The sequence below is a fragment of the Orcinus orca genome, chromosome 6 (assembly GCF_937001465.1).
Source record: "Orcinus orca chromosome 6, mOrcOrc1.1, whole genome shotgun sequence".
In the NCBI taxonomy this organism is placed as follows: domain Eukaryota; kingdom Metazoa; phylum Chordata; class Mammalia; order Artiodactyla; family Delphinidae; genus Orcinus; species Orcinus orca.
In genome coordinates this window covers 77,015,641-77,042,475 of record NC_064564.1, presented here as the reverse complement: position 1 = coordinate 77,042,475, position 26,835 = coordinate 77,015,641, and the positions used below count along the sequence as shown (strand labels likewise).

Sequence of the window (26,835 nt, the reverse complement as noted above, 5' to 3'; positions counted from 1 at the left end):
GAAACCAGTACCTTGGAGGTGATGGATACGTTTATTACCTTGAATGTGGTGACGGTGTCATGGGTATATGTATATGCCCAAACTCATCAAATTGTATACATTAAACATGTGTAGGTTTTTTGTATGTCAGTTATATGTCAATAAAACTATTTTAAAAAGTTAAAAAAAAAAAGAAACCAGTACCACTTCACAGAGAACTCTGCCAAGTTTGATGTTTAAATATGAATAAGGAGGCCAGAGCTTTCAGGATTTCCTGCTTGGAGCCCTGGAGCACTGTAGGGGATGGGATATTGAGGAAGTGCTGCTTAAACTTTTCAGTGGCTCGCTGGAGCACGTGATGCAATCCAGATCACTTATAGGGCACGTAGGACCATTCACAACTGGACCCCGGTCTGCACTGTTAGCTCATCTCTCACACTGCGCCCCAGTGTCTCCAACCCAAGACTCCAAGTGGGAGAAACTCCTGGCACTTCCTGGCCCCTTTCTCCAACTCTATCCTTCCACTCCTTTTTCCTGCCCAGAGGACTGACAACAGCTACTGTGATATCCCTGTAGAGCATTTCCTCTCCGATTTCTTTTCATAGCCCCTGTTGACACATCAGGTCACTTTTTCTCTAGCATTTATCTGTTTCTATGACACTATAAAACCCATAAAGGCGGGGTTCCTCATTCTATTACATCTCCTGTGTCTAGCACGGTACTTGACACATAGTGTTTAGTAAAAGGTGCGTAAATGAATAGAGTTAATTAATGTTAGATAAATGCTGCCTTCTTCTCTTTTGTGTTTAACAACCCAATAAACGTTTCTTTAGTGATTTGAAGTGTGTCTCGCAGCAACATTCTCATGAGGCTATATTATTATTTCTGTTTTACTGATGAAAAAGTGGTGGCTCAAAGAGTTAGCTGATCTCTCCGAGTGTGGTAGGCTGAATGCTGGCTCCGAGAGGCATTCAGGTCCTCATTCCTGGAACCTGTGAATGTTACATTATATGGTAAATGGGATTTTGCAGGTGTGATTAAAGACCTTGATTTGGAAGATTCTCTTGATCATCAGAGTGGGCCCAAGTATCCTTATAAGAAGGAGGTAGAGGGAGATTTTACTAATAGAAGAAGGTGACATCATGACCTCAGCAGAGACAGAGATTTAAAGATGCTACTGCTGACTCTGAAGATGGAAGAAGGGGCCACAAGCCAAGGAGTGCAAGGTATACAGTGCTAGACACCGGAAGGCCAGAAAACAGATTCTCCCCTAGAGAGAGGAGGGGAGGGTGGTCCTGCCAACACCTTGATTTCTACCCTGTGGGACCCACTACCTACTTTCTGACCTCAGAACAGTAAGAGAATGAATGTATTGTTTTAAGACACCAAGTTGTGGTCATTTGTTACAGCAGCTGTGGGAAACTGATAGACCAAGATTCTAAGGGCAAGTCGTAGTATAAGGGTCAGATGATGTGTCATCCTAACTGTGGAGCTCCCCATGAAGAGCTGTGCGTTTGGGATTAGTCATTTAATCTTTCAGTCTCGGGGCAGCAAGCCACGTGGAATACTGTTCTTGCAGAAGTGTCACGCAAGAGCCTTGTTCTCTCTCTGTGAGGTGGGCTGAGGAGCCCTTGTAGGCAGGACACTTCTGGAGAGAGGCAGCCAGAGACTGAATTCACTGTGCCCTGCCCACCACCCAAATGTTCCACAGCAGCCCTGCCAGGGAGAGGCACAAAAAGCATCCTGCAGCCCTGAGAGAGTCAGGGCAGAGCATGGGACCGGGAAAGGGGTTCCTTCTCTTGCCGAGGGAGGGGGTAGTTTGTTTGCACCCATGTACATCACCATGCATCATCTTGGTTAATCCTCAGCCATGGTGCTCTTTTTTTTGTTTTTTTTTTTTTCGGTACGCGGGCCTCTCATTGTTGTGGCCTCTCCCGTTGCGGAGCACAGGCTCCGGACGCGCAGGCTCAGCGGCCATGGCTCACGGGCCCAGCCGCTCCGCGGCATGTGGGATCTTCCCGGACCGGGGCACGAACCCGTGTCCCCTGCATCGGCAGGCGGACTCAACCACTGCGCCACCAGGGAAGCCCCATGGTGCTCTTCTTACTTGTTTTTTATAGATGAAGAAAGTAGGGATTCGAGGGATTAAGTAATTTATCCAAGGTTACATGGTAAATGGCCAAGCGGGGTCCCAAGGTGGGACCTGCCACATCAGCATCACCTGGTTATTGCATTACTAGAAATGTAATTATTACATTATTAGAAATGTTAAGTCTCAGCTTCCACCTTGAACGTACTGAATCAGAGACTCTGGGGTGGGGTGGCAGGAACCTGTGTTTGAACAAGCTTTCCAGATTCTGCTCTCTGCTTAAGTTTGAGAACCACTGCCCTATGCTATTCTTCTTAGAGTCTTTTGGAAGGACGGTCACCATCTTGGCCCAGGCTCAGGCTGCTTGCTACTCTGAGTTAGTGTTCAGCACAGGCAGGAGGAAGTGGCCAGTGTGCATGGTGCAACGATATTCCAGATTTTGCGTAGTGATTGGTGACTACGGTAGAAGGTCTTTCAATGGTAGATATGGGAGAGAAGAGGAGGAATCCAACACAGAGTCAGAAATCCTGCTTGCTGCCTGCAGGGTATTTGCTATGAAACCCTTAGATACAGATAAACATCATCTCTTCTATTTTCGTTATCTGATAATTAGCCTGAGACAACAAAAGGAGACTGATGTTGTTTCCGTTGACACCATTATCAACATTTTTAAAGCACCTACGGTGTATCTGGAATTCTCAGCACTAGATGTGACCCCCGTGTTCTTGGAGCTTACAAGACAGAGAGCCCGAACTACAATGAACAGAAGCCCAGGATGGGGCAGGGCCTGAAATCAATTCTGGAGAAGGCCTGACCTCATGTTCTCCCAGTCTCATGAAGGATTTAGTGAGCTTGAATATTCCCAGATGATATATCTATTAGTCAGCTGCCTTTCTAGCATAGATATCAAAGGTAAAGTTGCTCCAGTCAACCCTGAGAAGCCCTCCGCGGTCTTCAGGTGTCTGGCCACTTCCTCACCCTGTGTTCTGTAGGAACAGCATAGGTGGGTCTTCATTCTCGAGGTCTGGATCATGGAGTTTTACTGCCACAGAGCTGGAGGAGAGAATAAGATCTAACCTAGCAGTGGGATAGTAGCAAACTAAGGGGTATATATTTTGGTGGGGAGAAGATCTTTCTAGGCAGTATTCCCTAAAGAAATAATAGATGTCAAGTAGTGAGAATGTGTAAAGTCTATTTTTCAGCTTCTGGTTTTTATATAACCCTTAAGACCTCTGTATTTTGAGATGATACCTTTGCCGAACCAACTTCCGGTTGTTCCTCTTGTGTGGCTCAGCTGCTTCCGAATAGTTTGCGACACGCGGGCAAAGCTTGCATCAAATCAACAGTTATCGAGCCAATGACTTGAAGTTCTGGATCTAACATAATTTAATCCTCACCCTCCCTCCCGCCAGGCAGGAGTCAAACCATTGGAAGCACCAAACCTTACTTGTCCTGCCTCTAAAATTGTGCCGTAGTATTTTCATTCATTCATTCATTCTTTTAGTCATTAAAACACAAATTACTGAGCAAATACTATATGCCAGTAACTGTGCTAAGTATGGAGGATACAATGGTGAGAAAAAGCAAATGCACTTCCTGCCCTCCTAGAGCTTACAGTCTGGAATGGTAGACAGCTATCAGTCAAATAATCACAAAAGCAAATGTGAGATTGTGACTCCAGCAGTGCTGAGGGAGGAGATAACCGGACACAGGGGGTGGGAGTGGGAGACATGTCTGCAAAGGTTCCACACAGGAGGAGGCTTGGCCAGTGTGAGGGACTGAAAGGAGGCCAGACTGGATGGAGGGGAGACAGGGAGAGAGAGAAGAAATTGGGGTGGGGGAGGCAGAACCTGCAGATCTTAAAAGTTCCCAGATATACCTAAAAAGCAGCAGGTTTCAGTGAGAGAGTATGTGATCAGATTTGCATTTTTAAGATGCCACTTTGGCTTCTTTGTAAAGCAGCAACTGGAGAGGGTCCAGGAGAATGGTTTGCAGATTTCTTTTGGCAAGTGATATTGGTAGCTAACCTCATGTGGTAGTGGTGGCATGGAGGGAAGAGGACCCACTCAAGAGGTAAGTTAACTCGATTTAGTGATAGGTCAGATGTAGGGCAAGAGGCATCAAGGATGAACCCGAAGTTTTCGGCTTAGGAATAATAATAACCAACATATATTGTATCTAATACATACAAGCGCTGTCCTAAGTGCTTTAATCATTTTAAATCATTTAATCCTCACAGCATCCCTAGGAGGGAGAGATGATTATCATCGTTAGTTTACAGGTGGAGAAGCAGAGACGCAGAGAGGTTAAGCATGCTTCCTAAGATCTCACAGCTAGTAAGTGACAGAGCCAGGGCGTGAATCCAGCAATCTCCCTTCATATCCTGTGAACGTAACTGTGACATTGAACGATCTCCTGGAATGGATGGATTGAGACTCATTTAGATAGAGATGGATGGAGACTTATTTAGTATAATGTACTAGGTTCAACCTAGTCTCTGCTCAAAACTACATAAATGGGTAGGGGTGGTGGAAGATATGCCACCTGGCTAGGAGGACTTTGGAAGGCTGGAATGTGGATAGAAGAGTAACAGACAGGGCCAGCTTTGCTGTTGGAGGAAAACAACTAAACTAGGAGCGGGAAACCTGGCTAATTACAGGGCCTTGAGAGAGCAATCAACCACTTGAATCCTCTGATCCCTCACCTTGAAATGGGGGCAGCCACACTGAGTTGCCAAATAATGAACACAGAAGGCACTAGTGCTGTGCCTGACCTAAAGTAGGTTATCAGGAAGCCAATGATAAATTGGAATCTGTACTAAGGGAAGTAGAGGATAAGGCTCACACTTGTCCATCTGCCAAAACTGTGGCTGACCATACAGCTCATTGAAAAGAACAGACATGGAAACTTGTCACAAGGACAGAGCCCTTTGACTCAATGAGTACAGATGGTGTCAAGGCACAGCTTACTGCCGAGCTGGCTGGGTTGTTAAAGTAGCTACAGGCAGAATTTTTTGCCCCATTAACTGCTGAGAGCCAGTGTTGGGAGCCTGTAAACAAATTCCCGATTCACACCCTCAGTCAAATAGCTGGGTCTCTCAGGCTCCCTAATCAGGCTGGGCATCAGAACGCTCTTGCTGCTCACTAGTTGTTTCTTTGACCCAAAGTGCTGCAAACTTGCCTCGGTTCTGCCTGGTTAATAGCCAGCCAAGGACCAGCTTGCCTAATTGCTCAGCATGCATCCTTCAGCAACGTGACGTTTGCAGCAGTGGCTCTCAGTAAATCAAGGGTAGGCTTCTCACACTCTGGAAAGAGGTGCTCGTCCATGGCAGTGCATCTCAAACTTTCCTGTGTTCACAGATCATCTTGAGATATTGCAGAAATACATATTCTGATTGAATGGGTCTGTTCTAATTGTACTAGTTTTCCTTTTTTTCTAATTAAAATTATTCTATTTTTTGAGGTATAATTGACATATAACGTATTAGTTTCAGGTATATAGCATAATAATTTGATATTTGTATATATTGCAAAATGGTGGCCACAATAAATCTAGTTAACATCTGTCATGATACATAGTTACAAACATTCTTTTTCTTGTGGTGAGAACTTTTAAGAAGTATTTTCTTAGCAACTTTCAAACGTGCAATACAATATTATTAACTGTAGTCACCATGCTGTACATTACATCGCCATGACGTGTATCTTATGACTGGAAGTTTGTACCTTTTGACCCCATTCACCCATCTCACCCACCCTCCCACCCCCGCCTCTGGCAACCACCAATCTGTTCTCTGTATCTATGAGATACTTTTTTTTTTTTTTTAAGATTCCACATATAAGTGGGATCATACAGTTTTGTCTTTCTCTGTCTGACTTATTTCACTTAGCATAATGCCCTCAAGGTCCATTTATGTTGTTGCAAATGGCAAGATTTCTTTCTTTTTTATGGCTGAATAATATTCAGTTGCGCGCGCGCGCGCGCGTGTGTGTGTATCACATTTCTTTTATCCATTAGTCCATCAGTGGACACTTAGGTTGTTCCCACATCTTTGCTCTTGTAAATAATACTGCAATGAATATGGGCATGCAGATATCTTTTTGAGATAATGATTTTATTTCCTTCAGTTATATGCCCAGAAGTGGAATTGCTGGATCATATGGTAATTCTATTTTTAATTTTTTGAGAAAACTTCTTTTCATAGTGGCTGCATTCATTTACATTCTCACCAACAGTGCACAAGGGTTCCCTTTACCCACATTCTTGCCAAGACTTGTAATTTCTTGTCTTTCTGGTAATGGCCATTCTAATGGGTGAAGTGATATCTCATTGTGGTTTTGATTTGCATTTCCCTGACGACTAGTGATATTAAGCACCTTTTCATGGACCTGCTGGCTATCTGGATGTCTTCTTTGGGAAAATGTCTTTTCAGATATTCTGCCCATTTTTAATCAGATTGTGTGTTTTTTTTGCTGTTGAGTTGTATGAGATCTTTATATATTTTGGATATTAACCCCTTATCAGATATATGATTTGCAGAATGTTGCCTTTTTATTTTACTAATGGTTTTCTTTGCTATGCAGACCTTTTTAGTTTGATGTAATTGCACTTATTTTTCGCATTTGTTGTCTGATTCAAAAAGTTATTGCCAAGACAGATGACAAGGAGCTTACCACTATGTTTTCTTCTAGTAGTTTCATGTCTTATCTTCAAATCCTTTATACATTTTAAGTTAGTATTGTGTTACATAGTGGTCCAGTTTCATTCTTTTGTGCTATCCAGTTTTCCCAAAACCATTTATTGAAAAGACTATCCTTTACCTATTGTATATTCTTGGCTCCTTTGTCAGAATATAAATGACCATACACGCATGGGTTTATTTCTGCATTCTCTATCCTGTTCCATTGATCTATGTGTCTGTTTTTATGCCAATACCACCATACTGTTTTGACCATTATAGTTTTGTAATATAATTTGAAATGAGGAATCAATATGCTGCTAGCTTTGTTGTTCTTTCTGAAGATTACTTTGGCTATTTGGTGTCTTTTGTGGTTCCATACAAATTTTAGGATTGTTTGTTCTATTTCTGTGAAAATTGCCATTGGACTTTTGCTAGGGATTGCACTGAATCTGCAGACTGCTTTGGGTAGTATGACGTTTTTACAATATTAATTCTTCCATGAGCACTGAGTATCTTTCCATTTACTAGTGTCTTCCTCCATTTCTTTTCCATGTCTAATAGTTTTCACTGTGTTCATCCATTCTCCTCTCAAGTTCAGTGAGCATATTTATGACCATTACTTTGGACTCTTTATCAGGCAAATCATTTACCTCCTTTCATTAAGGACTTTTTCTGAGGTTTTATCTTGTTCTTCCATTTGGAACACATTCCTCTGTTTTTTCATTTCTTCTTGACTCTCTGTGTTGGTTTCTATGCATGATATAAAACAGCCACTTCTCCCAGTCTTGAAGGAGTGAACCTGTGTAGGGTAGGAAGCTCGTCGTTCAGTCCTGCCTTAGAGCTTGGTTGTTTCTCAGATCTCTGTGATTGTCCAAGCAGCCTATTTTTATTTTTGGTGTGTCCCAGTAGCTGGAGAGTGCCAAGAGCTGTCAGTGTCCCAAAGGGGAGGATCTCAGTCAGCACCTAATTGGAAACCAGACCCTCGGGCAGTAGCTTTTAAAGTATGCAAACACATGGAGTTCTATGGGACTGCAAGGGTAAGCCCCACTGGCCACCAGAGCCAGGTGATGTAGATGTATCCCCTGTGCGGTAGTCACAAGATCAGGGGCCAGACAAGTTGTACAAGTTCCTTTCTGGGAGATACCAGCCACCTGGAGTGAGGCAGAGGGAGAGTGCCAAGATGGCATCCACTGGCTTCTGTCCCAGGAGCACATTTTCACAGGACCCTACAGTGTGCCAAATCAGAAGTCTGCTCTCAGGCCAAAGCTCCAAGCAAGCATACAGGCTTCTTTGACAGAGAGATTGGGGGTATGTTTCAGTCTTCTCTATGCACAGGTGCCCTGGGGATGGTCGCCAGCCACGGACTGTTTGTTATAGTCCTGTGGGACCCAGGAATGCAAGCCCTCCTGGCCCCTGGACTTCAGCCACAAAAACTGGGGCACTAGCCGTGTGGAAAAGCTCCCCTTGGGGAGGTATGGTTCTCTGTAGCATGGCAAAGGGAGAGTAAAAAGATAGCACCTGCCCTCTAAGATATCTGGAGAAGATTAGAGTGGGCCCTTACATATGTGTTTAATCAGAAGCCTGCCCTTCAGGTCGCAGCTATGAAAATAAGCTAATATGTATTAGTTTTCTATTGCTGCTGTAACAAGTAACCATAACTTTTATGGCTTACCAAAACACCCACTTATTTTCTCACCATTCTGTAGGTCAGTAGTCTGGGCTCAGTGTGGCTCAGCTGCTTCTCTGCTCCTGGTTTTAAAAGGTTGGAATGAATGTGTCTCAGGCTGCATCCTTTCTGGAGGCTCTGGGCATGCATCTGCCCCACATTCAGTCAAATTGATGGCAGCATTCAGGACTGAGGTCCCTGTTTCCTTGTCACCTGTTGGCTGGGGGTTGTTCTCAGTTTCTAGACACTGCATGCATTTCTTGGCTCGTGGCTTCCTTCTTGCCTCTTCAAAGCCAGCAACTAGAGTCAAATCCTTTTCTCATCTCGAATCTCTCTGATCCCCTCTGCCTCATGCCTTCTCTGTCTCCTTCTACTACGTCCCTCTGACCTACCTTGGGCTCGCATGGATAATTCAGGAATAATCTCCTTATTTTGAAGTCAGTTGATAGTAACCTTTAATTCCATCTGCAAAGTCCCTTCACAGCAATGAATGGATGGGAATCTGGGCGGTACACTTTAGAACTCTGTCACCACACCAACCAACTCCCAGCTGCACGCTTTTAGTGGCAAGGTCCTAGCTTTAGCTTTACTGAGTTTGTGACCAAGGCTTTGTGTGTGTTTTAGGGCTGGTGATGGAATCTCCATGAAATCTCCCGGGATTTCACCTTTTCATTGAGCAGAAGGGCTGGAATGGTTTACAGGGATGATGCTGAAGATGGGGAAACTGAGGTGGACACATAGAAGGCTGTACTGAAGTTATACAGAATCAAGATTAAAACTTAGTTATACCAATAACTGGTCCAGGGCAATTTCCTGAGTAAATTGTTACTTACTCAATTATTCATTTATTGACTTATTCATCTACTACTGATCAAAGAGTTATCAAGTACCTACTCTATGAAAGACATTTTGCTAGATTCATGAGATGTAAGACATTTACAGACTTTGTCCCCATGGAACAAACCTTGTACTGAGAATCACATACAACAAACAGATACTCCTACAACGAACTAGATGTTTGTAATATAATTGATATGAAAGTAAAGTAGAGGCATGGATGAGAGCTTATAATAAGGAGATCTAACCTTGTCTAGAAGGATCAGGAAATGAAGAATGGCATTTAAACTGAGACCCAGGTAATAAATGTGCTAGCCAGATATAGATGATTAGGGATGGAATAGCATTAAAGTACGCAGAATGGCATGTGGGAAAGTTCTAGCCTGCAAAGCAGAATAGAGGAATCAGGAAAAGTCAGTGTTGCTAGAAAATATGAAGGAAGGGAGAGAATGGCACGAGCTGAGTTTTCGAGAGGTGGGTGGTCAGATTGACCATGGCCTTCATGACCAGGGAAAGGAATTTCAACTTTTTCCTGGGTGAAATGGGAAGCCATGGGAGGGATTTAAACAGCAGAGTCTCACGTGAGCTTTGACTTTTTAGAAAGAGCACTCTGGCTGTTATGTAGAATAGATTAGAGGAAGTAGATGAGGACATGTTGGAGTGTGGACACAAGGGGTGCATTCAGTGAGGCTAGTTAGGAGGTGTTGTAACAGCCCAGGTGGGAAGTAGCTTGACCCAGGGTGGTGTGGACAAGGATGGTGGCAGTACAGGTGAAGGACAGAAAATGGATCAAAGACATATTTTGGAGGTAGAACTGTCCTGACTTGCTGATGGATCAGATATGGGAATGATCAAGGGAAGATGGTCAAGATGACTCATGGTTCCTGTCATATCTGTGGCTCTTCTAATGATAAAGGCAAGTAAAAATCACATTCCTATACATGATTAAAAGCCTTACATTTTCTTGATAGTTTAGCTTTTAATATTGTAACAGTTATGGATATGAGTGTCAAGAAAATCCTGTTTAATATCACCTGAGAAGAATTTATGTTTTACTAGATTTGTCAAAGGAGCTCGTGGAATTTGTATTATGTTATGATTTTGAGTATTGTAATGTTTCTCTGTGTTCCCCGTATCTCCATCCTATTTCATCCTCATTTCATCTGAGGCTAGAGTATGCAAATGCTGGCTTCCAAGACAAAGAAAAATTAGCATGAAAGGGAACATCACATCCTCATTTCTTAATAGCCACTGCCTCATTTCCTGTAGGTCCTTTCTGATTTCTTTTGCCCAGATGGCCCATTGGTTGCTACTAATTCTCATGATGATACTGAAATTCACTCCTAGCTTGGTCACACAAAGCACTGTGTGGCCATGCTGAGTAGTCCTGGGTGGATATTGCTCAATTCGCAAGAGACAGCGTGGACCCTGGACCTGACGCTGTCAGGTAACGTATACAATCCCGATGCAGGCTCTACGGTCACAGCCTGAAGTTTGTTTTGACATCTTCCTTGGCTCTTATATTTCTCTTGGAGACTCTGATATCAGATCGTATGGATTTAAATTAATCCCAGATCTTCCGTTTAACCACTGGGGTGCCTTAGGCATTTACCTCATCTGCTTTCTCATTTGTGAAAAGAGAATAAGGTCAGGCTATTGGGAATATCGAATGAAATAACTCACAGAAAGAATTGAGCACAGTGCTTAGCAGATAGGAAAGTACTCCATATATGGGAGTTACTGTTTCTGTTGTTATGAAAGGGAGTTGCTCACTTATTACTTTCTTTCCTTTTACTCATCTCTGGTAATGACAGTTTAGAGGGCAAGGGGTTTTCTCTTAGAAGGAAAAGAAGATTCTGAGCCAGCCCTTGTCCCCAAACAGGCCTTGCAAACAGGCCTTACCACATCTGTTGCTCTGGCCATGGACATCCCAGGGAAGAGAAGCCATGGGCTGCCTTCTCTCATGTGAGCTAATCTGACAGCTGAGCTCCGCTCAGTACCCTGTCCTTTCATTTAGCTGGCTCGATGCAGCCATCAGTCCCCTGGGGACTGAAGCAGATTGCAGCGTCCTCAGCATTCAGCCTCACTGAATGTCTCCCGAACTTGTTGGCAGGAAGCCACTAGTTGACTTGATGTGGTCCTTGAGCAAGTCAATTAGCCTCTCTGAAAAGAGGGTTGATGACCCCGAGGACAAGGAGGTGGAGGAAGGGCAACAGCCCCTCCTATTAGCCCTTTGCAACTTGACCTCTGGGGTCTTCCCATTCCCTCCCTTCAGTTGCCCACCCTGCCCACTCCCTGCCTCTCAGTCCACAAGCCCTTTGATGGTTTTGTGCCTTTGTACCGGTTCTCTCTCTCTCGCGAGTCCTACTCCAACATCCTCACCTTCTTTGACTGACAAATTCCTGCTTATCCTTCAAGGCTCATTGTCTAATGCCATTTCTCTCTGACGCCTTTTTATTCATTCATTCCACAAATATTTACTAAGCAAGGCACTGTGCTAGACCTGTAAGATACAGCTGTGAACAAGATGGGCAAAACCCCAGCTGTCGCAGAGCTGAGGGAGAGACCGACAATAATCAAGTCAACGAGCGATAGAATGTCATGTTTGTGGTTCGTGCTATGAAAAGACCAGAGAAGTGGGCAGGTGTGGAGCTGCTTCCCGAGGAAGCTATTTTTGAACTAAGACCTGTAGGATGAGAAAAAACCAGCCATGTGACGAGCAGGGGTCTGGATGCACAAATAAGCTGGTTTTGTTTGAAGAACAAAAAGAAAGTTGGTATGACTAGAATATGATGAGCAGGGAAGCATGAGAAGAGATCAGAAAGATCTCAGGTAAGGAGTTCGGATTTTATTCTGAGTGAATGGGGAGAGGTGAAATCAGATTTTGTAGTTGTAATAGCTATCTCTGCTATCTCTGTGGAGAATAACTCTGCTATCTGTGTGGAGAATGATGGGGGAGGAGAGAAAAAAGAGGAAAGGAGGCGGAGAGAAACGGGGAGCCTGGTTAGGAGGCTCTGGCAGTAGTTTAGGGTGGAGAGGATGGTGGTGTGATCCAGACTTATAGCTATGGAATGGGGAGAAGTAGACCACTTCGAGATATATCATGGAGGTGGGGTTAATGGGACCTCGCTCATGGATTGGATTTGGGGGCGGAAAAAGAGGAATTCTAGGGCTTCCCTGGTGGCGCAGTGGTTGAGAGTCCGCCTGCCGATGCAGGGGACACGGGTTTTCGTGCCCCGGTCCGGGAAGATCCCACATGCCGTGGAGCGGCTGGGCCCGTGAGCCGTGGCCGCTGAGCCTGCGCGTCCGGAGCCTGTGCTCCTCAACGGGAGAGGCCGCAGCAGTGAGAGGCCGCGTACCGCAAAAAAAAAAAAAAAAAAAAAAAAAAAGAGGAATTCTAGGTTTCAGGTTTGAGCAAATGGTGGATGGATGGGTATTTAGGTGGATGTATTTTAATGCCATTTGCTGAGACGGGAGACACTTGGTGATGATAATGTTTAGGGGATTGGTGAGTCTGAAGTCTATTGTGGACGTGTTAATTTTGAGGTGTCTATTAGATATCTGAAGGGAAATGGCAAGTAGCTATCTGGATCTACAGGTGGGAATCTTGAGGGAAGAGATCGGAAGTATATATAAATATATTCCTCCCCCCCATGAAGAGTAAATTTCTCCCTCCTTTGCAGGGTTAAATTAGGAACCCAGCAGATCCTAAGTTCTCCTACCTGTGTGGGTCCCACATCACATCAAACATATTAAAATTCAGCTTTATCCCACATTAAGTTCAATTATATGTGATTGCTTAAGTTTTGAGCTGCAGTTGACTAGTTTGCCATTTTGCATTTTGTAGATATTTAATTAAAATATCATTTGATTTTGCACATTTGAAAGGCAACTACTTTGAATGTTTCACGTTATTTTTGGATGCCCTTGGAAAGCTTATCGTGCAAGGCATGGGACTTTTAGCCCTTTATTGGATAGCTTCATATTATAAGCATGCATTTTTGTATCTGTGTTTCCCACTAGACCATTAGCTTGAAGAGGGCATGAAGGACCTCAGAGCTTGGTATATGACAGGGACTCAAAGTTTATTTACGGAAGCAATTCATTTGGGCTCATAAGGAGAAAAAGCCAAGTCCAGGGGTACAGTGTGCTTTCTATCCACACTTGGGAAAGGCTCTTACCCCCTGCCTTGCAACACATATGGACTTGTTTTCTCTATGGTACTCATAAAAAGGAGGCAGTGTTGTGTAGAAGGTTGATGCTGTGGGCTCGAGTTTCAGCCACACCCTTGACTTGTTGTGAATCTTGCAACAGAAAGTTAGTTTCTATAGGTCGCTGTGATTTTTTTGGGTGCAAAATTAAATAAAGCCATTTTAGTAGAACTCTGCCAGCTTCAAAGCACTGTATTCTTAAAATAATGTATTCTTTTATAAAATGAAAAAGGGTCTTACAATTCAGGCCTCAGGGAATGTTTCTGGAAACTTCTAGCAGCGGGGATGCAAACTATCTTTTGTTGCCTGATGCCTGGCCCTGAAAAAGCAACAGTTGCAACAATTGTTGGGGGCAGGGGACCCAAACAGTGGCCCTTTAGAGAAGAAATCTTGCAAGAAAATCTTTCAGTAATAAGACAGTCAAACATCCTTCTAAGTCCCTTGCAGGTAGAAGGTAGGAAGGAACTGCTGGCATTCGCAGGTCCCAGACTTGCCCTCTAAGACTCAGTGATGCTGCACAACTGCAGCCTTCTTGCCCAGGAATTGACTCTGGGCCAGATCTTCACCTCTCATGATGAACAGGAGACATGATGGTATGGATTACAGCCCCATCTCTACTGCCAAGCTGCTCCAATGAGCCACAGTGAAATTAAGTCCATCTTGGCTATGCCCTGCTAAATTTGTCAATGGCTCCTAAGTATTCTGCCGAGAATTTCAGATTTTATAGGTTTGCAACAAAAATAACTTTGGAAATGGTTGTCAACCAGGGAGGAGAAGCAGGTTCATACTTTGTCATTGACACGTACTGAGTTTGGGGCCCAGGGCCCAGCTTGGGCCAGGTGAGGTCGGGCTGCAGCTGGCCTTTGTGCTCCCGCTGCCATTTTGTATCAGCAGATGGAAGGCGGCAGTGTTGAGCTGGCCAGGCCACAGCGGAAGTTGCCTCCAGTTTTCTCCATAATCGTCAAGCTGCTGTCTGTCATTGCCCTTTGTGCGAATCTGAATGATCATATGAAAGCAGTTGAGAATGCATGCCCACTTATATTTTAGCTGCATGATATTCTTTCTACATGAGGGGGATGGGGTGTTTAATATTTCCATACTCAGATGTGCCTACAGTGTTGATCACTTGATGGAGAAATTTTAATTTAGTAGTTACTACAACAACTACCTGCCCTTCTCTACGAAGCACTCAGTGTGCAAGTTCCTCAAAACGAAGAGTAGACTGTTGGGTGGAAAACCATGAGTCTGATAGATCAGTAGCATGATGATAAGGCCCAAATACTGGGGTGAAAGGTGAGAAAATGCTGATCAATCCACAGATGGATATTGATGATTGGCAAGGTCTTCCATGGGTGTGGGAATTGAAAAGAATGGGCACACTACCCATCTTTTGGAAAGTGTAAACATGTCGATTCTTCTTGACTGAGCCATCAAATGTTGAATCACTGTCCTTTGTAGCAACGGGCTAATTAGATTAAAAAGCATTAAAACAATTGACTTGCTTCCCTGAACACCTCTTGTGCAGCAAGTTCACTGGTAACGCTCCTCCTGCTTTAGTCCCATCTGCTCAGTTAAGCCTTAGCCATCCTCCAAGAACCAATGCTAGTCCAGACAGCTCTAGGAAACTCGGCCTGACCAATCCAATTCAAAGGAATTTCTGCCTGTCTGAACTTAGAATTCACTACTTAGTATTAACGGTCTTAATACTGAATTTTATTTTTATTATTCTGAGTCTGGTTATGTAATCCCAATCAATTTATTTCAGTCCGTACGCCTCAGCTTTCTCATTTATAAACAGAGGATAATACATGTCTCTGCTCTAGTTTGTGTGAAACTTAAAAGAGGATATATTTATATCAGTATATATATACTCTATATTCCCATATTGTACAGCACATAGTAAGTGGTCAATAAAATTAGTTTCTCTCCATTTCTGTAATGGGACTTCCTGGCAGCAGGTCTCTCTTATACCTTCTTGTATCCCCAGATCTTTAAACCTAATGGGAGTGCAATATGTGTGTCACTTCTGTTGATTTCTCATTTCTTTTTGCAGAAGACAGGGCATTGAACTTTCAAGGCTAGTGACCATCTCAAGCAGGTTTCACAAAGATCTATAATCCATGGTTGTTTTTTGCTAACTATACAGTCCTACCCTGTGGCATGTACTGGAGATTGATTTTAGAAAAGTCACCTTCTAGGCATCCAGGGATACAGCCAACTAACAATGAAACACAGGATATTAGCCCACTGAACAAGGTCATCTTCTATAACAGCTTTCACACCTGCCCCTGCTGCCTGACCTCTTTGTGCCCAGCCCCTTGGTCCCCACCCTTCCATACACCCACTGGCGGGTACGCAGTAGTCCATGCCCTGGGGGAAACCAGGGAAAGGACAGGTCCAGGTGGCCCTTTCACTGGACATGGCATCTGTACAATGCAAAAGCAACTGTACCGAACTTCTGTAGATTTTTTTCACAGTCTGCTTACTAAAAATGGGATTTAACATACATTCATGACCAAACCTAAACTGATCCTTTCTTCTATTGCTGTTACTTTCTCCTTTTTTTTCAGTTCCCACCTCTGCTCACCCTTTTTCCCAACTTTATTTAGATGGTTCATTCACCTCACCCTTTCCTCCATATTCAGCATCTATGTGGAAACAGAGAAGTTTCTCATGGCCTCACCCTTTCAGAGATGTTTGCACATGGGTACGAACAGATGAAATAAACAGGAACTTAGGTTAATTTAATAGAAAAAATAAAATATGGAATAACATTGATTTTGGCCAGTATCAATTACAACCATTCTACTATATTTTACAAAAAAACAACTGAACATTTTACACATGTACAGTATTTTTCAGTAAAAGTGGATTTGGATTTAACAATGGATCACTAATGAAAAGTCAAAAGACAAAAGAAAACAGAAGATAGGACTTTTGTCTCTAGAGGTTAGAGCATTTGTTAAGTCTCCAAACTTTGTACTATCCATTACATATATCTCATTATGAATATATATATTTATACATAATATATAACATTAACTTAAACTTTGAAAGCATTATGTTCTAGTTAATAATATTCTGTAGATAAACGAGGCAGTAACCACTAGTAGTTAAACCAGTATTTCCACAATGTGTGCCTGCATGGTCAGTGAGAAATGGAACACATGTTGGTGGACCCCAATGATTTTGACTGTCAGATTGATAGTTATTTGTCTAAGAACACAGACATCATTTTTATCTTTCCCTTCATAGTAACTTTGTGCCTCATATATTATGGGTGGGTTCAGTTAAATGGATTTCTTTGCAGGCAAATCTGGTTTCACCATCTGCTTGACCTAGCTTTAGGCTCTCACTTGCTTTTGTCCACTTAGAGACTGCGCCTTTAAATGTGAGACTTTACATGCCATACCTGGGACTAACTTGCTTTCTTCGGGTCAGAAGGGCCTGAAGTGTTATGAAGAGGAAAATTACTCAACAAAATCAGTTGATTCCCTAGTTACATATGAATCGTTACGTGACTCAGTGTCACTACAGTGCTCTTAAGAGGGTCATTAGACTTTATACTCATTATTTACCTTGGGTTCAATGTTAACTTTGATGTCTAGGAATGCATATTTTCAAGGTAGGCTTTTTACTACCTTGCTGCTTGGATGGGGACCTTAGTTAGCATCCACTTCCCAGGATAACCTATATTGATATCATTCCTCTTCTCATCTGTGAGGCCAGTGACATCTTGGAAGTGAGGCTGTCAGAAGCCTAAAGCTTGCAAGATGGCTGGTCATTCTCAAAGCAAATGAGGTCACCAATGGAGCTTTGATATGAAACATGAAGAAACTTGATATCAGTCTATCCTCTCCTAAACAGAGAAACTCAGAGTTATAAAAAGATCTATCAGGTTTCCTCATTTTTGACCACTGATCCAAACAGTCTTCACATAATTCAGTCTGCTAGATTCCAGGATGTGTTTGGGGAGTCATAGAAAACCAGTGAAGATATTTCCAAGAAAACTGATGATCTCAGCGACATTCAGTGGACAGGTGTATCATAGCATGGTTATAGAGGGACAGAGGAGTGGGAAAAGAACAGAACCAGGAGGGTACAATCATGCTGCCCATATTCCATTTCCAGTTTTATTTTCTTAAAATGACAAGATGAAAAAAACTTCTAATAAGCACCATTGAAAAATGTTGCCCGGCCAACTTGGGCACGAGCTTAAATATTATTTAAATAAATTCCATTTCTTAAAAATACAGGACCTTTTAGAAACTTTTGACTCCAGGAAGAAATTTTCTTCATCATATCCAAAATGCTTCCCACTACAACACATGGAATTTCTGACGGCCTTAAAAAAAAAAAAAAAAATGCTATGGGGATAATGGCTGAATAGCACCAAGAGATTGTGCAGGGTTTACAAGTGAACACTCTGGATTTGGGGGGAGCCGGGTCAGTCTCAGCTATTTGGTGAATCTTTGCATTCTGTCCATCACCACTTTGACTATGCAGAGCAATCCCCTCCGACCAGCTGTACGTGAAATAACCGAATCTACCATGGAAAAGCCAGTAGCAGCAAGTCTATTGGATGAAACCAGTGGGGCAGACTTATCAGGTGGGCATAATGCCAAAACCAGCACATAATGCATGAAGTAAATTATGTGTGGAAAGTATCAGTGGTCAACTGTGAAAAACCAAGACAGACGACACTGAACACAACTCTGCGGGATGTTCTTAATGCCCTTAGGTCCGGTTTTCTGCCATTTCCCCCAACAGTGGACGCAAGCATGAGAAATGATGGATGCCTGAGCTTTCTGTTTCATTTTGATCTGTGTCTGCTCTTGTGATGTTTTTGAAAAAGGTATATTTTTAGGCGTCTCAAAGGGGAAACAAGCAAGTAAATGCAGAAGGAAAAGAAATGGACCTTCGAAAACAGGGCGGGAAGTCAAATCATTACTTTAACGTCAAATTTTGGCATCAGATGCTTTGGTCATACAATACTGTCTCTGTGGTTCTGGCTGTTTAGCACTAAACACCCAGTTATAAAAGGTAGGCTTGTTGTAGGTTTATTTTTTTTTTTTTTCCATTTAAGTTCTGACAAAACAGTTCACCATCTCCCTGCACAAATTTGAGAGAGAGAGAGAGAAAGAGAGCAAGAAAGAGAGAGGTGGCTTGCTTTTTTTTTTTTTTGCTTGCTTTTTTCTTTTTAATAATAATATGGAGTAATCTATAAGTCTACAGGAACAAAGAAATCTAGGACGGCAGCTCAGCCTTGGAATGTACAGGTTTTGCAGCAAAGTTGTTGAAGAACCTTCCGTTGGCACAGATTGTTCTTTTTCACTAGCATACAGAAGCCTCCTTCCGCCCAGGACTCTTCCGTTGCTTTTCCAGGAAGTCAGCAAGAGAGAGGGGAAGTTGAGGACGAGAGCAGCATGATGGACACACACGGAAGAAGGTTGTGATTGGCCAGAGAGGCAGATTGGGGGGATTGGAAGAGATCATTCGGGAGCAGTCAACAGGAAGAAATTTGGTCCACCCAAAGTGATTTCAGTCAACAGCATTGTTTTCAAGGAGAGATATTCCAGTCCAACGGTAAATGTGATTGGTATCCATTTATGAAAGGAAAAAAAAAGATTAGAAAAAGAATAAATTAGAAATCAATAATAATACAGGCAAGGAATTTTTCTTTTCGGAGTTACCTAGAGCAGAGCGTATACAGTCATTTATACTATATTTCACTGAATCCAAGACACTGGATTTCAGATGCACCACTACTTGAAGTACTACCAAGAAAAAAATTCATATTAAATGGCGACACAATAGCCTCTTATCAGAATATTAGTTTTATGCTTATTGAAAGTATTAGTTAAATTTATATAACATGCTGTTTTGTTTCTGGGCTTATGTAATAATTCTTCCTTTGAATATTGAGAAATAGTTTAACTTGTTCAAGCTATTATGAAGTGCAAGTAAATGCAACACAAGTAGGAGTGATCATGTGCCTAACTCAGTTGACTAGACATATCTGTGACTAAGTCACAGGCGATGACAACGATGTCACATCAACCTGTGGATCAAAAGCAGTTGTAAGCTGCCATGAATTATAAGATGCATCTGATTCCAGAGCTGTTAAAATATATTAAAAAAGTATGTCTTAGAATCACTGAAATATGACAGTTGAAAGAAAATAAATAGCACATCCCTGAATGCAACTGCCACGTGATTTGAAAAGCCTGGTGAGCCATCAATGATCTCATTCCTTTAACCGACCTGAAAATGGACCCATCACAGATCATGGTTCTTCATTTTCCACTTTTGCCTGCAATCCTGACACTCCACTTTTACCAAAGTGCCACTGGCATAAATTATCCCATGCTTACTGTGGTTTAGGGAAAGCCGTTAAAGCATCGCAAACCTTGAAATGCCCGGTACCAAGTGCTGTGGGTGAAAATTTCAAACGAGCACTGGCTGGTAACTAAAAGGTGATACTTACATAGTACCTGGGGTGCTATCCCTCAGTCTTCTCACCTCCATGTTGTGTGGTGAGAATTAGCCCTGGCCACGAAAAGTTTGAACACAGAGCCTGAGCAGGTCTGCCCGTCCCGGCCAGATCAATCATACATTAGAAAAGCTATGAAGATGCAGAGTCACCTGTGATCCTCTGTGGATATGAGACCATAAATGATGTTCCTATGCATGCCATCGCATGCTCGGATCTTTTTGATGTTTGAGATTCCTAACGGGAAGTTGTAGAATAACCATATGAGGTCGACAGCGTTATCCTTCTCATTTTTACACATGAGGGAAGTGAGGCCCAGAAAAGCTCATAACCTGCCCAAGGTCTGGAGGCTAGGTATGAATGACAGCATTCTGACTCCTGAATCCCCATTCTCCCAACCACAGCACTCTTCTGCCTCTTGTGAAATTTCCAGAAGAGGAACCATTCAAAAGAAGACAAAGATTAAACCCAGGGAAATGATTTTATCAGGGAAAACTGTTCCAAATGCATAGTTTTTTTATTTTCCTATTTTCCTAACAGTCCAAAGATGTTTAGAACAACGGTGGTTCAAAACATTTTCTTTCTACATCACTGAGATGCACCTCTGCAAAAAATTTAGCCACAAATTTTAGGGCCCTCTCTGCATGAATTATATCGAGAGTCAAAGTTCACAAAAGGCTGGAGTTGGACTAATTTAAATTCATTCATTTTATAGATGGGGAAACTGAGGCTAGAAAAGGGAGAGAACTTGGTATTTCCCAAATTGTCAGGGGGAATGGCGGCACATTAAAAATACCTGAGAAGATTCTAAAGCTATCAGTGCTCAAACTGTACCCCAAGACCAATTTAAATGGATCTTTGGGGAAGGTCTGGGGTCCTGGCATTTTGATTGAGAACCACTGGTGCAATGAAAAGAGAAACAGACCAACATTAACATTAGAACCAATCTGTAGTTGGTTCTGTCATTAGATAGATGCCTATCTATCACAGCTTAATGAAAGATTCAGATACCATTTGATATTTACATATCAAAATTATAAACAATCCAAATAAGAGGAGCGTGGCAATAAACTGTGGCATCTCCGCATGATAGAATATTAAGCTGTTATTAAAAATGAAGTTTCTGAAGACTTTGTAAAAACATAGGATAATGTTTATCTAAATGCTTAGTGCAGGAAGCAAGATACAAAACTCCATGTATACAGTATTTTAAAAATCTGATGAAAAGTACATATGCCAAAAGACTGGAAAAAATACAGTAGGTAGCCTTTTCTAGTTAGTGTTTGATGTATGATTCCAACTATATGACATTCTGGAAAAGGCAAATCTATGAAGACAGTAAAAAAATTAGTGGTTTCCAGGGGTTGGGCAGGGGGAGGGAAGGAGGGAGGAACAGGCAGAGCACAGAGGATTTTCAGGGCAGTGAAGGTGTTCTGTATGATAGTACAATGGTGGATACTTTATACATTTGTCCAAACTCACAGAACACCAAGAGTGGACCCTGACGTAAACTATAGACTTCGGTGATAATGATGTGTCAATGTCGGTATCAACTATAACAAACATATCATTCTGGTGAGGGACACTGATAATGGAGGTGTTTGTGTGTGTGTTTGTGTATGTGCGTAGGGTAGTCAGGGGTTATATGAGAACTCTCTGCACTTTCTGCTCAATTTTGCTGTGAACCCAAAACTCTAAAGTTGTAAAGAACCAAGTTTACTACGTAAAAAAAAATTGACTCGTGCCATCTTGGTTAGTGGATGCCTTAGTTCTTCTTGCAATTAAAACCACCAACAAACCAAACCCATTGAGGGTAGAAGTTCGAGATGAATGAACGCCAACAAGATATTGGGCGTGTCCTATCTGGGGCACGCTTGAGAGTTTCATTTTCAAGTGGAAATATATTAGACCTTAACGTAGAAAGATCACACTTTGCTCAGAAGATCAAAACGAGCAGTTGTACTCACCGTCCTTGCAGATGGTTCCCATTTGACACATTCCTAAGTCTAAGAGATACCCACTGGGGCAGCTCGTACAGTTCTTGAACCCCGGACCGTTGCATGTCAAACAGCTGGTGTCACATCTAAGGGGACAATGTACAATTTATCATCCTTTTGCACATCAGGCACAGAAGAAGATGTGTTTGCTACCAACCTCTTAATGTCTTAAACTTAATCTTCTCCCTTTGAAGATGCCACAAAAATCTGTTCTTACAATAACTGCTAGGTTTGACAACATTAAAGAAAGCCTAGCAGGTAGACTATGATTTTAAAGGGGAGAGAGCATGCATTTGAAACAGAAATATTACTTTAGAGGTTTTAAAGTTCTTCTGAGGTGAAAAAAAAATCAGTTGGGTTAAAGGTTCAGCACAGTGTCCACAGGTAAATGTTTGAACCTTATTTTTCATTAATAATTCTGTTTCATATTATTTATGAAGGCAGTCAAATAAGGAACCCGGTAGCCAAACACTAGGGCTTAAGGGGTGGATCCACTTACTTTTTGCAGGATTTGTATCCATTTTCTGAAGAGTGGTCGAAGTAATGGCTGATACCACAGCTCTGCACGCACCTCCCATCCTCCATGAAGTAGCCCTCTGTGCAGTTAATACACCCACCAGCACCTGCTCCTTAAAAGCAAGACAGATGCCGAAGACAGAAACAAAACCTCAGAAGAGGTTGCATGAGGGGCTGCTTCTTGCATAGTTGGTTAAAATGGCATTAATAGGTTGTAATTTTAATAATTATGATATTTGTGCTTTTCTTTATGTTCTTTGGAAAAAATAATGCTCCAGTTTTACATTGAACCCATTTGCCAAAAACATCAAATCTCTTTGGAAAGCGAAGGAGGTGTCACTGGGAGATTTAAGTTTTCAATGAGCATGGGCTACTAATGTCTGACTTCTGAGAATACATGCATGATTATCAGAAGAGACCCATGCTTCTCCAGCATTTATTTTAAAAATATCAAATGGGTTTGCATGAGTGATGGATAAAGACAGGTAAACAAAAGCCAAACCAGAGCCAGAAGGATAAACAAGAGGACTGGGAGAGAAGGTACCAGCACAGGTGGCGCAGAAGCGGTGGCAGGGTTGGCAGTCTTGGCCGTTGAAGTACCGTCCGTCTTCACAGGCAACGGCACACCGGGATCCCTGCAGGCTGAAGACACAGACACAGACACAGACTGCTGTGAACAGGCAAAGGAGTCATGACTCCCCAACGCCATATGTAACAAATATAGTTCCCCCCAGAGACCAGTGGCTTTGGCAAAGCTTCGAAGCATGGGAAATAGCCCCTGTAGTCTTTTTTTTTTTCTCCTCCCAATGCCTATAATGCTTCTCTGTGCCTAAAATTACGTCTGTAGCATACACACGTGCTGCAAACTTTGGGGACTATTTCTCTTAATTATTAGACTGGCTGACACATTTCTTAACATTTTACAACATGGAGGTTTTTAAAAGTATTTTATTGACCCAAACAATCACCTTAGCTAACAATAGGCCTACCAATTCCCTGATATCCAGACCTCCTAGACCTACTATGCCAGCGGTCCCCAACCTTTTTGGCACCAGGGACCAGTTTCGTGGAAGGCAGTTTTTCCATGAGATGGGGGAGAGGGGGAAGTAATGCGAGCACTGGGGAGCGGCAGATGAAGCTTCGCTCTTTGCCTGCCGTTCAACTCCTGGTAGCGGTCCGCAGCCCGGGGGTTGGGGACCTCTGTGCTACACAATAAACTTAAAAGTAGTTTTGTAACTAAAAATGTAGTAGGAACACATGGTAGAATGAATTACAACAATAAAAGCGCACAACTATCGTTGCCCAACCCCCAGCTCAAACTCCCAGGAATAGCCTTTTTTTGATTTTAAGTGTTTCTGATTTTAGTTCTTCTATTGGTTCCAATCAAAACAACAGAATTCTAATATACTTTTGCCTTTATTGCTTGATTTATTAATTTTAAACTCTAATGAAAAATTTGGCAAAATTATCTACTTATACTGCTGCTTCTCCAAACATCTCGATTTTCCTTAGTTATACTATTATTTAGTCTTTCTAGGTGTTATCTGTGTCATATTTTCTCTAAATAGCACTCTTAGGCGTTACCTAATGAGTTGCTAGAATGTCACATGAGGAATGTGTATTTTTTTCTTCTAATTTTTATCAGCTGTGAGCTTTTTCATAGTCTACAGACTGATTCTTAAAAACAAATGCATAAAATTTACAACATTTAATATACAAATTTTACTCACGGAGTAACTCAATAGAGAGACTGTTACCATAATCCTATGTCACCCAATAGACAATACTAGAAAATGGGTATCTAAGCAACAGGGTCAAATGCTTTCTATTTTCTTATAAAAAATATATTTCTCTATATTGTTCCAATTCACATCTTACTTGACTGTGTTTTGAATATGGATCATACTACTAAAAAGTAACGTTTATTTTTCCCTATGCTCTTTAAAGAAATTTGGAAAGGACAAAACCCAAAGTAATTGAAAAAAGAATCCCGAACAGTCCTGTTCACATTTTAATCCATTTCCTTCTAGTATTTTATGCATAGATATTTTTGTTTGTTTTTAGCCAGTATTTAAAATTTTACAGGTCTCTTGAGGCAAAATGGCCAACCCTAGAAGCCCCTAAGGAAAACGCGGGGAGCCTCAAGGAGACAGAAAGTATATTTCATTCATAGATCTTCTACTCGCCAGAGAGCTGTCATTTAAAAAGCCAGTAAAAGCAAATCCCTTTCCTTTTTGTAGAGCTGTAAAAAAGGGGACAGTGCATCAAATGAATCCTTTTGTGGGAGGAAACAGGACTACCAAAAAACTTATCAAACTTTTTAAAAAGCTGCTTGTTTTTCTAATAAAGGACATTACTTCTGAGGTTGGCACTTATTCAGCAGGAGACAGAGGCTGCACTGTGTGAGGAGGGAATGCACTAAGTGGGACGTGCAGCAGAGCAGTCTCTGTGAACCATGATGCTTTCTAATGGTTCCAAAATACTGGGGTGGCAAGGCTAACGAACCTGGTACCGCGAGCTCCTGGGTTCTTTCTGGGATAAGCCAGCCAGGTTAGACCTGTGCCGTCCCACACGCTGTAGCACCCATGGCTCGGAAGCACTTGAAATGTGGCTAGTGTGGCCGAGGAACAGAATTTAACATTTTATTTTATTTTTGTTAATTTCATTCGAAATTTTACAAATTGGCACTTGATTCGGTTATTGGCAAACTTCTGGGTAAGTGTGGAACAACTTGGCTATATAAAAATCTACTTCAACTAAATTTTATAAAATCTAAATACAGATCAAGTATTTCTCATAAAAAATTGTCTGAATTGAGATGTGCTTTAGGGGTGAAATACATATCAGATTTCGAAGGCTAGGAACTACAAACAAAAAAGAATATAAAAGATCTCACTAATTATCTTTTATATTGTCTTACATTGATTACATGTTGAAATATTTTGGATATATTTGATTAAATATTTTATTAAAATAAATTTTACCTGTATCTTTTTACTCGTTTTAATGTGGCTACTGACATATTTAAAATAACATATGGTTCTCATACTTCTGTTGGAGAGCACTGGTTAACTTACTCTATCAAATGTTCCCTAAGAAATATAGAGAATAATCTTAATCTTTTATTTCTCATGGACCAATTCAGTATCAGATATTGGAATAAGTGCTTTGTAAATGTTATCACAGTTAATCCTTATCATAATCCAGCAGCATCGGGGTTATTATCACCTTTTTTTTTTTTTTTTTTGTGGCACGCGGGCCTCTCACTGCTGTGGCCTCTCCCGTTGCGGAGCACAGGCTCTGGACGCGCAGGCTCAGCGGCCATGGCTCACGGGCCCAGCCGCTCCGCGGCACGTGGGATCTTCCCGGACCGGGGCACGAACCCGCGTCCCCTGCATCGGCAGGCAGACTCTCAACCACTGCGCCACCAGGGAAGCCCGATCACCATTTTATAGATGAGAAAACCGGAGCTCAAGAGGGGCAAAGTGACTTGGCCAAAATCACAGAGCTGATAAATGGCGGAGAAAGATTTGAGCTCACATTTACCTTCCTTCTTTTCATTATGCCAATCTGCTCCTTCTACAAAAAGCAGGAGGAGGCCGACCAGACTGATATTTATCGAAACCGAAGTCCTGAGGTAAAAGGTGCTAAGCAAACTGACACTGAATGCATTTATGGGGAAAGAAAGCAAGCCATGGATAATCAATTAATCGAAATAAAAATGATGTTCCACTATTAATTAATGCAAAGAATTACCTGCCTAAAAACTGCCTGGACCCTGCATATTTCACCTCTGATCAGAGGTGAAAACAGAGGTACTGGTGATTCTTGAAAGGGAAGCAATGGAGCACAGTTCTAGCTCTATGTAATAAACCCAGAGTCCAACTCCTCACTCAGCGTGGGATGATCTGACCTTCTCTAAGGATATCAAGAGAATACCTAGTTCATTTGAGCTGCATGTTATTCTCTCAAAGGATCTATCAACTCTCTGGCTTTAGCAACGTGCAAGTCTCATCCATTCAAGGAAAATATCCCTTGGTATTAAATCTATGTGCATATCATAGCATAATGGAACCAGCCTGAGGTGCTGAAGATAAGAGAATGATTGGCTATACGGAGAGAAATAATAAAGATAAGGGAATAGTTTCCACCATCAGAGGAATGAATCATGGGGATTAAATATAATTCATTGGTGTTACCTACACAGTAATCCTTGACTGATGTACTACCGGTCAAAAAGCCTGAAGCAGGCCTCTCAAATGGCCGTTTATTTTCTTGTATTTGAGCCATCTTTTCTAAAGGAATTTTATTTGGTTAATAAACCTTCCTTAGCCAAGATGGTATCCATTTTTTCACATAAAATGGT

General features: G+C 42.0%; 1 protein-coding gene across 3 annotated transcripts in view; it reads right to left on the bottom strand.

Annotated features, from left to right (window-relative positions):
* The window catches only part of PCSK5 (proprotein convertase subtilisin/kexin type 5), a 445,528-nt gene that overhangs the window by 111,541 nt on the left and 307,152 nt on the right, over positions 1-26,835 (bottom strand). For 2 of the 3 annotated variants that reach the window (XM_049710824.1, XM_033440255.2), the window contains exons 18-20: positions 23,014-23,111; positions 22,453-22,582; positions 21,924-22,039 (exon numbers count right to left, since the gene is read on the bottom strand). In XM_049710824.1, the coding sequence (XP_049566781.1) occupies positions 21,924-22,039; positions 22,453-22,582; positions 23,014-23,111 (344 nt within the window). Of the gene's footprint in view, positions 1-18,633; positions 18,840-21,923; positions 22,040-22,452; positions 22,583-23,013; positions 23,112-26,835 lie in introns of those variants that run through there. The other variant, XM_004276376.4, reaches the window with a different exon arrangement.